Below are 13,523 nucleotides of genomic sequence, written 5' to 3'. Positions count from 1 at the left end.
CAGATTAGTGTCACCACCGTCAGAGGCAGTTATATTGGTTTTAAATGAATATGCTTACAATATGTTTCTTTGGTGCTGTTGAGTTATTAAAGTAATAGTCTCTTTAATACAAAAATATGTTTTTCAAAAAAAAAAAAAAAAAAAAAAAAAAACATTACGGTGACGGTGTTGACAAAAACAAAGTAGCCTAATAACTGGAAAAACCTATTTTATGAAAAAAATGCAAAATGAGGAGGTTGCACCGGTACATTGCTGAACAGCCAAGACCTTGGCCTATAATGATATACCTTCAGATTTTGTAATTTAACGCACTTTTTTTTCTCAAAATTAAAACCCGTTTTATCCAAATTCCCAAGAATCAGTGAAGTGTAAGCATGAATGGCAATAAAGTCAAAGTTTTTTTTTTTTTTTGGGGGGGGGGGGGGGGGGGGGGGGGGGGGGGGTCACTTCACCTTTAGAGACTTGTGCGCCTGTGTGGCAGTTGTCAATCAATCTGGATGGCGGTGAGGAGCAGGCATCTGTAAGGCGATTTTTCGTTTTTTCTCCCCCTGGTTAAACATGGAGCGATTTGTTTCAAATGTGAAACGTAAGTAGCTTTAATCTGTTTATGTCCTAAAATTATTGTTTGTTTTGAGGCAGCAAATGAGAGTTTAACCAGTCGTCTTGACAGAGAATTCAAAGTTAGCCTACCGAGTTATGGTTAATGCTAACGGTTACAGCCAGATAACTAGCTAACGTTATGCATTCACAATATTAGCAAGAAATAACGTTAGCAAGGAACTTAAAGCTTTCTAACTATTGTCGTTAAATAGTGCACATCAGCAGTTACGTTATAGCAAGTTAGCTAACGTTTAAAAAACTAGTTAATATTGGAAGGACGGAATTAACTTAAGATTTTCCAGAAAATGTTAACGTTAACTACCCCTCTGTCTTGGCTCGCGCCCCTCCCTCATACAAATCTCATCAACAACTTCCAACAAAATGACGTATGTAGCTATATTTGGTGGTCTAAATTTCTCTAAAATCAATCGTATTTTAGTGGCTCGAGCGGCCAAAATCGCCACAAGGAGATTCACTTAATTTTGGAGGAGGAACTGTGAACAATTTTTGACGACCCGCTGATAATTTTCATGCACCAACTAACCTCGCATAGCTGATCTCGCGAGATCACTTTCCAAATTGAAACCTGAGTATTTAGGAGTAATAATGGCTGTGTGATGTGACCTGTTAAGGAACCTGTAATCAAAGCAGTCAAATCAAAAATGAGTCAACTTGGCACTGTATTCCAGTGTTAGGTGGACTGGTGTCATACAGACAGTGAAGTTAAGATTTCAAACTCCAAAAGGCCCTAAAATGTTCCTGTCCTTTTCATATGTGTACACTCTACACACACTGTGAAGGTCAAACCAAGGTGACATATGTATTACTGACTGGTCCAGACGGGAGTGAATCATTTTGTGGGGATGGCATGTTTACTGTTGCCTTGCTTTCCATAACAGATTACTTGATTTGGTTCTGCTTGTACCCAGGCTTCACAGAGAACCTGCTGAATAAACAGCAGACAAGTTATGATGAGACGATAGAGCAGCTTTTTTCTGAAATTTCTGGCCTAGAGGATTCCCATCAAATCCTGGATCCACAGGTGGGTACAAGGTTTTAAGTGTGTGACTGCAGCCCAGAGACCTGATCAGACATGTAAGAGCTCACAGATTAAAATGTGGTCAATCTGTGAGCTCCAGGTAGTGATTAGCCTCCCTTTCAGAGAACAGCCAACATTTATAAATGAGCAAACAAAAGCTGAGTGAATAACGAGTTGATATTTTTGTGCATATCTGATCAAGGAAAAATCGGTACCATACTTGGTTTTGAATGGATTTTGGTATTTTGATTTTTTTTTTTTCACCTGTTTTTAATGTAACAAAGGCAACACTCATATGTTTACTGTGGTCATGTAAGAGTAGCATCTCACACAGTATACATTATGAACTCATTGATAATTTCTTTCAAGCAGTGGACAAAAGGAAATGGGCAAATCAGCCACATAAGCTCATATCAACATGCACACCCTCACACACGCATGCACACGCACGCACGCACGCACGCACGCACGCACGCACGCACGCACACACACACGCACGCACGCACACACAACTTCAGTAAGACCAAAGTTCATGTTTGAACAGATACTCCCAGCCAGTTTCAGTATAGACCTTTCCACTGCCAGACCCCTAGAGGATAGGATCTCTACCTTTGTCTTCTAAAATAAAAAATAAAATAAAAGTGATCCAATTGAATTTTTTTTTTTTTAATATCATGAACCTCTGTTGCCCAGTCCCCAGCTATAGATGAATCCAGACAAAACTGAATACTTAATTTGTAAGTATATACAAGTACATAAGCATTAGGGCAGATACAAAATAGCAATAATTAAAAGCTCTTGATAGAAAAATGAAAAAAAGTGCAAACCACTGATTTTTCAAAATATAATATTTTAGATATATTTATTTTCTTATATCACAGCTTGAGGAGTGTGCCATCCAGCTGTGGAACTGGGCAGTTACTAAACATGTGGGCACATCCATTAACAAAAATCAAAAAGCAAAAGGTAGGCATATTACAGTATTATGCATATAATAAACATATGTTAGACATAACATTTGAGCTAATTTGGCTTTATATGTTGACATGATGTAAGAGCACAAGCAGGTTACATCTCATTCTTTGTCTTTCACCATATTGTCAGTGCGTCATGTGGCATGCAGTCTGCTGTACTGCTGTGAGCCTGAGAGTCCAGCAGAGGGCATCCTCCGCAAGCAGATCTTGGTATGTGCTGCAGTAGGAGGATTCTACGATCGCTGAGCTTTTCAGGAGGACAAGATCTGTGTCTGTCCCTGCTGTACAATTTCACATCTTTCTATAATCTTTACAGATGGCCAGCAAGACAGGAAGAACTTGGCTGGACTGTATGAAACCCCAGATAGCAGATAACTTCTTTAGACTAGCTGTCCAGGTAAACATAACTACTCAATGCCCAATACTCACACAATTGAGAGATTAAGCACATCTCAGTTTTGAGCAATGAGAGCATGACCATGAAATACAGTATGAATTCATGACAAGTGACTATAAATGAATCATTTGTAGAGCCTGGAAACCCTCTATAGCCGACTGACATCCAGAGGTGATGGAACATTTGACATCAACACATGCAAAGGTGATGTTGAGAAAGATCTGCTTCGAATCATCTCATACCAGGCAGAATCGGTGAGCACTGGTGGATGGGATGTTCAGCACCTTCAACGTGAATATTTGTTCTTGTGATATTTAGCGGCTAAGGAAGTGATATTCCAACAGACTTGCATCGCAGTGTGAAGTGTGAGACAGCAAAATTGTGTGGTGATCTAAGGGAGGGAAATCTCTACTAATGTAGAAATTTATGCTATTTGCCATTATTTTGTAGCAAACATGTAGTCTGTCCCTCTTTGCAGGCAATAAGCCAGGGGAATAACCATGATGCTGTGGCCTTGATGCAGCGCTGTAAAGACATGCTGCTGCGGCTGCCCAAAGAGGTTAGAAGAAAAAAAAAAATTATTAGTACAAGTGAACTCATTTTAAATATGGTTGCTGAAAGGGACGTTGTGTCATCTGTCATTTTTTTTCATACAGACTGGATATCTCTCCCTTTTGTGCTATAACTTTGGAGTAGATGCTTACAATTTGAGAAAGTTTGAGGACAGTTCGTTTTGGTTGAGGTAAAGATTATGATATTTAATTTGAAATAAAACTGCTGAGTAACAACAGAGTAGAGTACAAAATGTTTTAGATGATTTGCTCTGTTTCCCAGCCAAAGCTACGACATTGGGAAGATAAATGTGAAATACTCCCCTGGAACTGAGGTCCAGGTAAGACAGGGGAGTTTACATATCACGACAAAACCACATCTAATAGATGGGTATGTAATGAAATAAACACATTTTGTTTTAACTCTTTTTAATTTTCCTCACATCAGGCTAAGGTCTTAAGGCTCCTTGCAACTGTTTATTTAAAGTGGGACTGTCAGCGGTTTCAGGAGAAGGCTCTCAATGCTGTAAGCTTAGCCAACAAGGTGGGACACAAGCAATTATCCACACAATGTAATTTACGTGTGCATTTTGCAGCATTCATTTCTAAATAATAATTACCTCAATTACCGTACTCTGCAAGAAGTTACACTCTGCAATTTGACAGGAATGTGTGAGTTCCTCTGGGCTATATCTAAAGATCAGAATACTGGTGAGATGCGGGGCCTCAGATGACCTTATCAGAGAAGGTTAGTTATTAGCAGCCCTCAATGAATAATTTATACAGAACCTGACTACCAAAGGCAGAAGTAGGGGTCAGTGGCCTAAAGGTGAGAGAAGCAGACTTGTGACCGTAAGCTTGCTAATTTAAATGTCCGAAGCTTCTTGAAAAATGTGGATGGCGAAAATGAATGACAACTTAATTACTATTGCGCAGCTAGACTGCTCCAGAGCTATTCAGAGGTTCTGCAGTGGTATAACTCTTCCTTTGAGTTTGTACAAGGCAGGTCAGTGCCTTGTACAAACCCACTGTGAATGCATGTCATTGGCTGACTGCAGCAGAGTGTTGGTGAAAAATCAAAAAAGCATGCATGTCCCATCAAGTTTTTCTGGGCAAATGAAGTCTAAGTAATACAGATTGAAAAGCAGATCATAAAATTGTTTTCAGGACTTAATGAGATGCTGAAATCTGATGTTCCTCTTGAGGTGTTTCTGAGCTCAGTGAAGCTCCTCATGTCTGAGGACAGGTAAGCAAAAAAGCAAAAATCAGGCAGACAATGCAGTGTCAAATGGGAGGTGGTACTGCTTTGTTCACTCATGGTAACGATGAAGCTCAGGAAGGATAAAACCCCTCAGGTTCATGCCAAGACTAATAACCCATGGAATTCACACTTTTAAATTCCTGTCTTACATCTAATGTTTTGATGTCAAAAGTTCACAAATAAAAGAAAATTGGAGGAAAATGCTCCTATATTTCTGGTTATGAGGGGGTAAAAGATTTGTCTTCAACTACTGAGGCATTAACTCCTGTGAGACAAAAGAGTCTTAGGCCACCTCCAAATGTGGCCTGAGTGATCGGATCTCAAGACATATTGAGGACACAATGCTGCTGTTTACACCTGTAATTAGAGGTGCCATCTTGTGATCGGATTTCTCAGGACGGATGTTAATACTAGGTGCAAACGGTCTGTGTTCTATACTTATTGAGTGGCATTCATTCAGAATTGAGTGTCATTCATCATGCTTTACTGCATTATAACAAAGTGGCGCACCTCCCCTTTGAAACTGCATAGTCAGCTTTTGTCTTAACTAACACTTTTACTTGAGTCTTTGTCATATAGTGTACATACTGTACATGTTATATGTGCTCACACAAGTGCATACTTTGTGGAATTGCCCACGCACATATCATTTAGTTTTGAGTAATATCTTTTTTGATATTTCCAGAGAGATGGATGCATTTGACTATTTGAAATGTGTATGTCAGCGTTTTGAGTCATCCCCTGAGCTGGGAACTGCTCTTGTCCTGCACATTGAGCTACTGTTGCAGAGAGGCAAAGAGCTGCTGGGGAAACAGAAAATAGAAGATATCATCACTGGTAACTTCACATTTTATTCTTGGTGGTGATGATAACTATTACCTTAATGAAAATAAGATGACATATTGTTATAATAATGAAGGCATAATCAATACGTAAGGTAGCTGTGCTCACTGTTGTTACTGGAGGTCTCCCACTCAGGTCATTATACAGGTAAACAGCTGACTCCCCAGGCACTTACAAGTCTACATCTCATGCTGTGGGACAAAGCCTCCAAACACTTTGAGGTACACTGAACACATAATCCTTTCTACTTTTAACTCACAGGATCTATTTGTATGTGTACTATGTATTATAATGTCTGTCCCCCCAGGCTAAGAACTACTCAGAGGCTCTGCAGTGGTATAACTACTCTCTGAGTTTCTACAAGGCAGGTCAGATGGAGCCCAACCTGGCCAAACTGCAGAGGAACAGAGCTTCCTGTCTCCTGCAGTTACAGCAGCTGGAAAAGGTGAGACAGCCTAAGCCGTAAAAACAGGTCAGGAAACTTACTTTTCTGTCTGCTGGCCTCAGTGGCTGCCACATCTATGCCCACTTTGGCTACAGTATGTCACCCACCAACCAGACTTTTCAGACAAATAGGAATTAAAAACCATGACTGACTACCTTCCGGAGTGGCTGTACTTTCCCACTTGCTGTGCATGCATGTCTGCATAAAATATACATAAAAAGTACACATTTTAGTGTTCCTGAATGTTAAGTATGATTCTATGTATACAAAAACTTTTGATTATCAGGCCAAAGAAGCAATTAAAGAGGCAGAGCGATGTGATCCTGACAGCATTTTTACTCAGTTCAGTGTTTACAAGATTGCGGTGCTGGAGAACAATGTAGAGAAAGGTAACTATGAGATATCTGTAGATATATATGTATAAGATGGCTGTTACATATAACAGAACACACTGTGAAGTTTTGCTTCATTTCAGTACACGTACATGTTTTCAGCATTTTCCCTGTGTGGTGATGAGACTCTTGAGCTGTGTTTTTGTACTAGCCGCAGAGGCTGTGAATACAATGGGACTTCTGGCCAAGAAGAGTCCTGTGAGCAATGAGGACAAACTGCTTGTATCTGAGAATGCTGCTTCCAATCTCCTCAGTCTGGCGGCACAGATTGCTTTGGAGGTAGGACTCATCAGAGAACTCATTACTGGGCTCCCAACATACAGTAGGTCTGCCTAATCTGAGCAGGTATAGAGAAAAAAAAAAATCAGGAATGGGAACCACAACTTTCTATCTTGTGATACTGTATCAAAAGGCATGCTTATGGCTAGTTACCCAACACATTATATATTTAGCCATTTGGCAAACTGTGTCTCTGGTTGTCAATAGAATCAAACCATTATAGATATCCTGTCTGTGTTCAAGTGTAACTGATGTCAAATATATTCAGATTTTCAACTGGGCAATGCATAATTAATTTTTATCTAATTATAACAGGAGAAAGGCAGATTCTGTCTTTGGTGCACACATATGACCATATATGATTTTTTTGAGTAAAGAATAATCTGTAGCTGCAGAATGATACAACTTTGTGACAATCTCTTTGTCCAGCTTCTACCAGCAAACATACTGAGAACCTGTCAAAATGTTCAGATCCATTTGCGGAAATAAGGCCTGGAAAAAGTAAGGATTTTTGAAATGGAAATGAACATGATTGGAGGAGGTGATGGTGACGATATTTGTTCCTCTCTGATAGAATGGACAGCAGGATGCAGCCATGAAGGCACTGGAGAGTTTGTGTGAAAACTCGAAAGATGAAGCTCAGGTTGTGACTGCTCTCAGGTCTGTACAAACTGGAGTATACAAATTATTTCACCTGCAAAATCTGATATAAGAAAATAAGAAAGCAAGGTATTTCAGGGATTATTATCATAAATCATAATGATATAATACAGCCTCATGAATATCTGATACTTATATCTTCTTATATATATATAGAGAGAGAGAGAGAGAGAGAGAGAGTTTTGCAAATGTGCTCCCAAACTCTCAGCAATATCTACCAGTATTTAACTCTTGTATTAAGATTAAAACATGACGATAGATTATTTCATGCACAGTATGACAGCATTTAGAAAAGATGTAAAGTGCTGACACACTGTAGTAACACTGAGTTTTCCATACACCTCTGTGATCCACTGACCTATATTCCTTTGCTTCTCCAGTGAAAGTGTGTCTCTGTACAATACAGTTAGTAGGTGAGAGAAAGGAGGTCATCATCAGTATTTCCATTCATGCTTTTATAGGTGTTTGGTTCGACTTGTGCTCTCCGCAATAGACAAAGCCAGTGATGATATGAGGTGAGGGGAAAGGCGACTATATGAAAAAAAATTCCCCTATATAATATCGCTGGTGCTTTTTTAAAATAATTTGGTACACACTGACACTTGCTGCCTTACATTTATCCTTCATACAGGAATGCAAATCTGGATGTCCTGCTGTCATATCTAAAAATAGGTGGGTATTACATGCACAACAGGGTTTAAGTAGCATTTGGCAAGACATGTCTTAGGTTTCTGCTGTGTGTCTTAACCCCCGAGTGTGTTGTTTATTGTCACTGCAGCTCTACAGAAAGTTTCATATCGCAGCCCTGAGCCTTGCATGGCTGTTGAGCAACGGGCAGAGGAGGCTAACTGGTTCAGGAAGATTGGTACTAAGACTGTATCCCATTTCTCTCTAAGTCACTTCAATCTACCATTGCTTTTGTTTCTAAAATCATCCAGCTCGTTGACACCTCGTGTGTGTGTGTGTGTGTGTGTGTGTGTGTGCGCGCGCGCGCACGTGCGTGCGTGCATGTGTGTATGTGTGCATGCTTGTTACAGCCTGGAACTCTGCTCTGCAGTGCGAGAGCAGCCCTGACAGAATGAGGGATTTCTTTGTGCTCTCTTACAAGGCAAGTGCCCTTATTAGCTTTGCCAGGAGAATTGATCAATATTTATGGGGGTGTAGATCAATATAACCTGAACAGGGTTGTAACACTGCCTTAGAAAGATAAATGTATAAGACAAAGAAACACAATGGCCCACCTTACAGATATCTACCTTGGTCCTCTGCCTTTTCACATGTAGATTGCCTGGTATTGTGCATGGTATGTGTAGGATTTTTTAAAACATATTCAGGGAAATTCAAGTGCTGATGCTTCTTTTCCGAAAGCAATGCTTCACATTGATTTAACTAATACACATATACACCTGGATGTGGCTAAGTGTTTGTCACTGCAGCTCTACTGTATTAAGGTTAGCTATCTTGTTCCACGGCCCCAATGCTGCCTCTCCTACCTTCTTCACTGCCTAGCTTCTCTGAACTTGTGTGCTAATGTTTGTACATATTTGTATTAATCCTTAGTTCTCCCAGCTGTGTCCACCCGATCGCACAGTGCTTATGTGCCAGAAGACGTGCCTACTTATGGCTGCCGCTGCTTCTTTGGAAGTGTGCAGGAAATCGCCTGGCTCTTCCCAGGTGGGCCACCACCTCCCTCTGCCCATCTCCTACATTAGGCGTCACCAGTTAGTAGACTGTGGTCCAGGTCTGGGGCCAGTAATGGTTCCGCTCGGGCCACCAAACAGTTTGCAAACTTAATAGTTGTGGTTTGTTGTGGCTATTGTATCTTTGTGTCTAGTCTAGGCCTGTGTATCATTTAAATCACTAAACCATTGTGGTCAATTAAAGCAATTGTACAGCAGGAAGCACTTGTATTCAGTGAGGAGAGAGGGAAATGTAGGAGGGAAAAAATGCCAAAGACATGCTATAGATAAATTCGTATTTGTTCAAATTGATCAGTTTCTTGTTTAACCAGTTAAACTGCTATGTTTTTGTTATGCCTAATGGTACCTCAGTTTTGCAACAGGCACGTTATGTTATTGGCAGATTACTGAGTAATTCATAGGGTAAAGACCCAGTCTTGTTCACTAAAATGAGCAGTGTTTTATTTTAATATTTATTTTAATTTTAAGGGAAACCCGTTTGGAATCTTTTATTTGTGAGCAGATCTGCTTATTTATTTTTTTTTCTTACTTTTAGAATTTGTCTAATGTGAGAATGGCTTGGAAAGGTACTTATTTTTGAATTGTACTTTATTACATTTTATGGTTATATACATACACCTATACACATATAGACCATACAAGGGCTTGGACCTTTGCTGGGGAGGAACTTTTAGTAAGTGGACCTCCAAAGAATGTATTTGAATACCCCTGTCCATTTAGCACGCTGTCCATCCACATGGATGGAAAATTACCAAGAGCAGTGAAGAGGAGAGGTGACTAACCATGTTATTGATGCTGGCGTAGGTGTTTATTTTTAATCTCCTTGCTTTTGATAAGGAACTGAACACTAGATGGCAATGATGAATTCAGAATGCTTGTTCTGCGTTTTTATTGGTTCACAGACCGAGGAGCTCACTCAGGCACTGGAGCACATTCAGATCTGTTGGGAGGTCTGGAAGACTCTGAAAGCTTCAGGTTCTTCACCTCACTTTTGTTATAAACAAGCTACTCTCTGTACCTTATTTACAACTGAGTGTGTATTTATTTGCACAAATAAAATGATAAAGCAGAAAGAGGAGATAAATTATAGCCTGTGCAAGAGACTTACCAAGAAGGATCTCACTTCAAAACAAGCAAATGTATTTTTTTTTAGGACATGAACACACAGCTAAAGAAATATATTTTGATGTTCGTTCTTTCATAGGAAGCTTCCCTATGGACCCAACTGACACATTGCTGCTCTTGTATGAATTTGAGGCTCGTGCCAAGCTGAATGACAGCAAGGTTGAGACAGTACTGGAGTCTGTCCTTGAGCTTGAAAATGTTGAAGTCAAAGTACTAGAGACCATTGCAGGTTAATAATCAAATCCTCTATTGTAAATAAAATCTCTTCTCTAATAGCTCAAGAAACAGGGACATCTTGATTTGACAAGTGTGTTCGCATTTCTTTTCTACTTGTAGCTTTAGCCATGGAGCCTCCTGCCCACTTCCCTGTGCTGTGTAAGAAGGCCTTAAGGATTGTTCTGTCTCTGCACAAGAAACAACCACAGGCTGACCTGAGCCGTTGCAGGTATGACTGCAGCCCTCTGGATGAGGACACCCTCTATGTTTCATTTATGACCTATTCTCAGAAGGAGTTCATCAAGTTGATGGGACTGCTGTTTGTGTTTTTGTGTTCCATCTCAGCCAGTATGTCCACAGCCTGATCCAGCTGTCCCTCCCCAGCGGTGTGTCGGAGGTGGAGGCCCGTGTGCTCGAGGAAGTCTGGGGCTACTACGAGGAGGCCCTGTCCATCATTGCAGCCGCAGTGAGTCAGCACCAATCACACACCACCATCCCTTGGCTCCCCCCTCCTCTTCCTCTAACAGAACTGCTTGTCTGCACTATAATTAACCCCCTCTTTTCCACCCCTTGCCTGCCTGCTGTTCTAGAGGCATCTCTTTTTCTTTTTTTTTTTATCAATGAGCTTTCAGCGGTACTTCAATTAGCAGATGCCTCCATTCACCACCCCCTTCCTGCTAATTTGAATGGTAATGTGCTGTACAAGTCATCACACTGCCGGTGAGCTTCAGCTCTGAAAGAGGCATCAAATTATTGAGGCATTACACTGCTTTATAGGCAATGCATATTTCCCTATTTATACAGAGTTATTACTTGAAAGCCACTGTGGAATTCTTTGGATCAAAGTAAAAGCACAAGATTAAAATGTTCTGGAAAATTAACAAAACTTTTAAATTGATGGGCCAAGTTTGTTTATGGACTCACTATCTAAGGCCCCCAAGCACAGGTAGCAGTGAACATACAGTGGAGCAGGATAGAATGCTTGTTTACTCATGATTCCAGTGTTAAACGCATTTAATTCCTGGAAAAAAAATCAAAAGCACAAGTCTTCTTCCACACACCAGACACAGGTGAGTTCCCCCGACCTTTTAAATAATCTTTTGACCACCTCCCCACTCTACAATGTAGCCGGATGACTTCCCAGAGATGGAGACACTGTGGTTGCTGACTCGAGCCTGGAATACAGGCATCTTGCTGTACAGCTTGGCCCAGTACCCTGAGGCGGAAAAGTGGTGTGGCCTGGGCATGAGCTTCCTCCGCCACCTGGGCTCCCTGCAGGAGAGCTACCAGACACAGGTAGAGGGACTGGGCTACTGTACAGGTGGATGGGAGGGGATGAATGAAGAAGAGGTGGTAGCAGTGGAGTGTGGTGGTGGTAGCTGAGTCATCCTGCTAGCTAGGCAAACGAGAGGCCTTCGTTCAGGAAATGTGAATGTTTTATCGTCAAATACAAAATTGACTAAAGACCTGTGAAAAAGTGAGCTATTTTGAAATGAAACAGTAGATGCTATCTACCCACAGATGTCTGGCCTCTACAGTGAAGTCCTGGACAGGTTGAACAGAGCCAAGAGGAACCAAATCATGGAGGAATAACCAAAGTAGGGGAGGACAGCTTTTAGATGGTGTTAAATGTTAACAGTGAACTTAAATTTACTCAGTTCCTTTAGGCTGTTACAGTTGGATGTTGTCATTCATATTTTGGTTAAATGTTAATGACACATGTAATCATTTTCTAAAACCACCAAGTTAGTTAAGGTGGAATAACAAGCAAATCAAAATCATAACCGAGTCACATATTTTATTATTTTCAAACAAATAAACTCTTGTCAAGTCCCAAAATAAAACCCAAACCAAAGTTGCAGGAGTGTGTTCCCTCATGACTAGGACAGGGAAGACCATGTGGTCAAGTGTCCTGATAGGCTGTACCACCTGCAGTGACAGGAAGGAAACTACTGTACAATCAAAGGGTTCATGTTTGCAAGCACTTACTGCACAGATGTGCTGTAACATAAACAACTCATCACCCAAAAGGACAAACAAGAACCCTGCCCCCCCACCCACCCGCCCAAAAAATAAAAGCATGTCATCATTTCTCTCATCAGAACAAAGACCCTCATCAATTATACACACACAGAGGCATTCAGGTTCCATCTTGTTATATACCACAACTTCAATGGAAAGAGTAAAATGAAATCAAGTTCTTTGGGCTTTGACTTGGCTGACTGAGGTATTAATACCACACACATTGTTAACAGTCAGCTGTATTTCAACTAAACACCAGAGAGGACCAATGCTAAACTTCTAAATGAGATATTGATCAATGCTCCTGGTTTCTGTGATATTGTTGCGTAGGTTTCTGCCTGCATCTCTTTTTCATTATTTTTACAATATATATATTTTTAAAATCTATACACCCATACACGTTTCCACAAGAAATTACATGTAGACAGGCCCTACTTGAGGGAACTGAGTTCCCAACTGACTAGTTGAGTGTTCCAATAGGCATCTGAAGAGATTTGTCTATAGAGAAATACCAACAATACGGCACATTTGTATGGAAATTATATCTCAGAGTAGCTCAAACTTTACTTACCTGACATTTGTGGTCTATAAAACATGTTTGTCCCAGTTTGATTCACACATGCATGAAAGCACAGGTGAGGGGGATCTGCTGGGGGCTTATTTACATTGTACAGCTACCACACCCTTTGAAACAGTCTGCAAGCAGTTTATAAATGGCTCTGTTCGCTTCGGTTATTCCCTGAACTCTGGTTTTGACACAGGTAATGACAGCTGGTTTAGCAGTGGTGCCTGGCAGGTGGGCACACCTGTTCAGAAAATGCCTGCATGTACAGGTGCTCTGTGGGTGGGAGAGAAGGAGGACCCAGAGGTCTAAGTTACCGTTTCCTGTTGGGTCTGGCTCTCTGAGGAGAAAAAAAAATCCCTTTACACTCTTTATAAGCTGAGGAGGAAAGTAAAACGTTCACAGGGTCAGCGGCCACAGTATTCCTCCTTCGACAACTCAGACGTGCCACCTCACA

General features: G+C 40.8%; 1 protein-coding gene across 3 annotated transcripts; it reads left to right on the top strand.

Moving 5' to 3' along the window:
- Positions 1-491: 491 nt before the first annotated feature.
- tex11 (testis expressed 11) lies at positions 492-12,397 on the top strand. Of its 3 annotated transcripts, XM_030061709.1 has the most exons (29): positions 492-586; positions 1,530-1,642; positions 2,521-2,605; positions 2,744-2,823; positions 2,930-3,010; positions 3,145-3,264; positions 3,489-3,569; positions 3,667-3,752; positions 3,845-3,902; positions 4,010-4,105; positions 4,228-4,309; positions 4,729-4,807; positions 5,508-5,659; positions 5,801-5,886; positions 5,973-6,110; positions 6,397-6,499; positions 6,654-6,781; positions 7,356-7,441; positions 7,903-7,956; positions 8,073-8,113; positions 8,220-8,306; positions 8,479-8,549; positions 9,002-9,115; positions 10,044-10,116; positions 10,346-10,495; positions 10,603-10,711; positions 10,828-10,948; positions 11,611-11,778; positions 12,004-12,397. In XM_030061709.1, exons 1-29 carry the CDS (start codon positions 559-561, stop codon positions 12,073-12,075), a joined length of 2,742 nt encoding a protein of 913 aa, XP_029917569.1. In that variant the 5' UTR covers positions 492-558; the 3' UTR covers positions 12,076-12,397. The 3 variants fall into 3 exon arrangements, with proteins under 3 accessions (XP_029917569.1, XP_029917570.1, XP_029917571.1); XM_030061710.1 differs by lacking the exons at positions 2,521-2,605; positions 2,744-2,823; XM_030061711.1 differs by lacking the exons at positions 3,845-3,902; positions 4,010-4,105; positions 4,228-4,309; positions 4,729-4,807.
- The last annotated feature ends 1,126 nt before the right edge of the window (positions 12,398-13,523 follow it).

This window comes from Myripristis murdjan, chromosome 10 (genome assembly GCF_902150065.1).
Source record: "Myripristis murdjan chromosome 10, fMyrMur1.1, whole genome shotgun sequence".
NCBI lineage: Eukaryota > Metazoa > Chordata > Actinopteri > Holocentriformes > Holocentridae > Myripristis > Myripristis murdjan.
Note: the sequence above shows the minus strand (reverse complement) of the source record. Positions and strands in the feature narration are given on the sequence as shown.

Excerpts from the sequence above, each read along its gene's own strand:
- tex11 (XM_030061709.1), top strand. The coding sequence starts at position 559 with ATGGAGCGATTTGTTTCAAATGTGAAAC. Across the intron at positions 2,824-2,929 it reads TCCTCCGCAAGCAGATCTTG|ATGGCCAGCAAGACAGGAAG; the intron begins GTATGTGCTGCA and ends TAATCTTTACAG. Across the intron at positions 10,496-10,602 it reads AGTACTAGAGACCATTGCAG|CTTTAGCCATGGAGCCTCCT; the intron begins GTTAATAATCAA and ends TTCTACTTGTAG.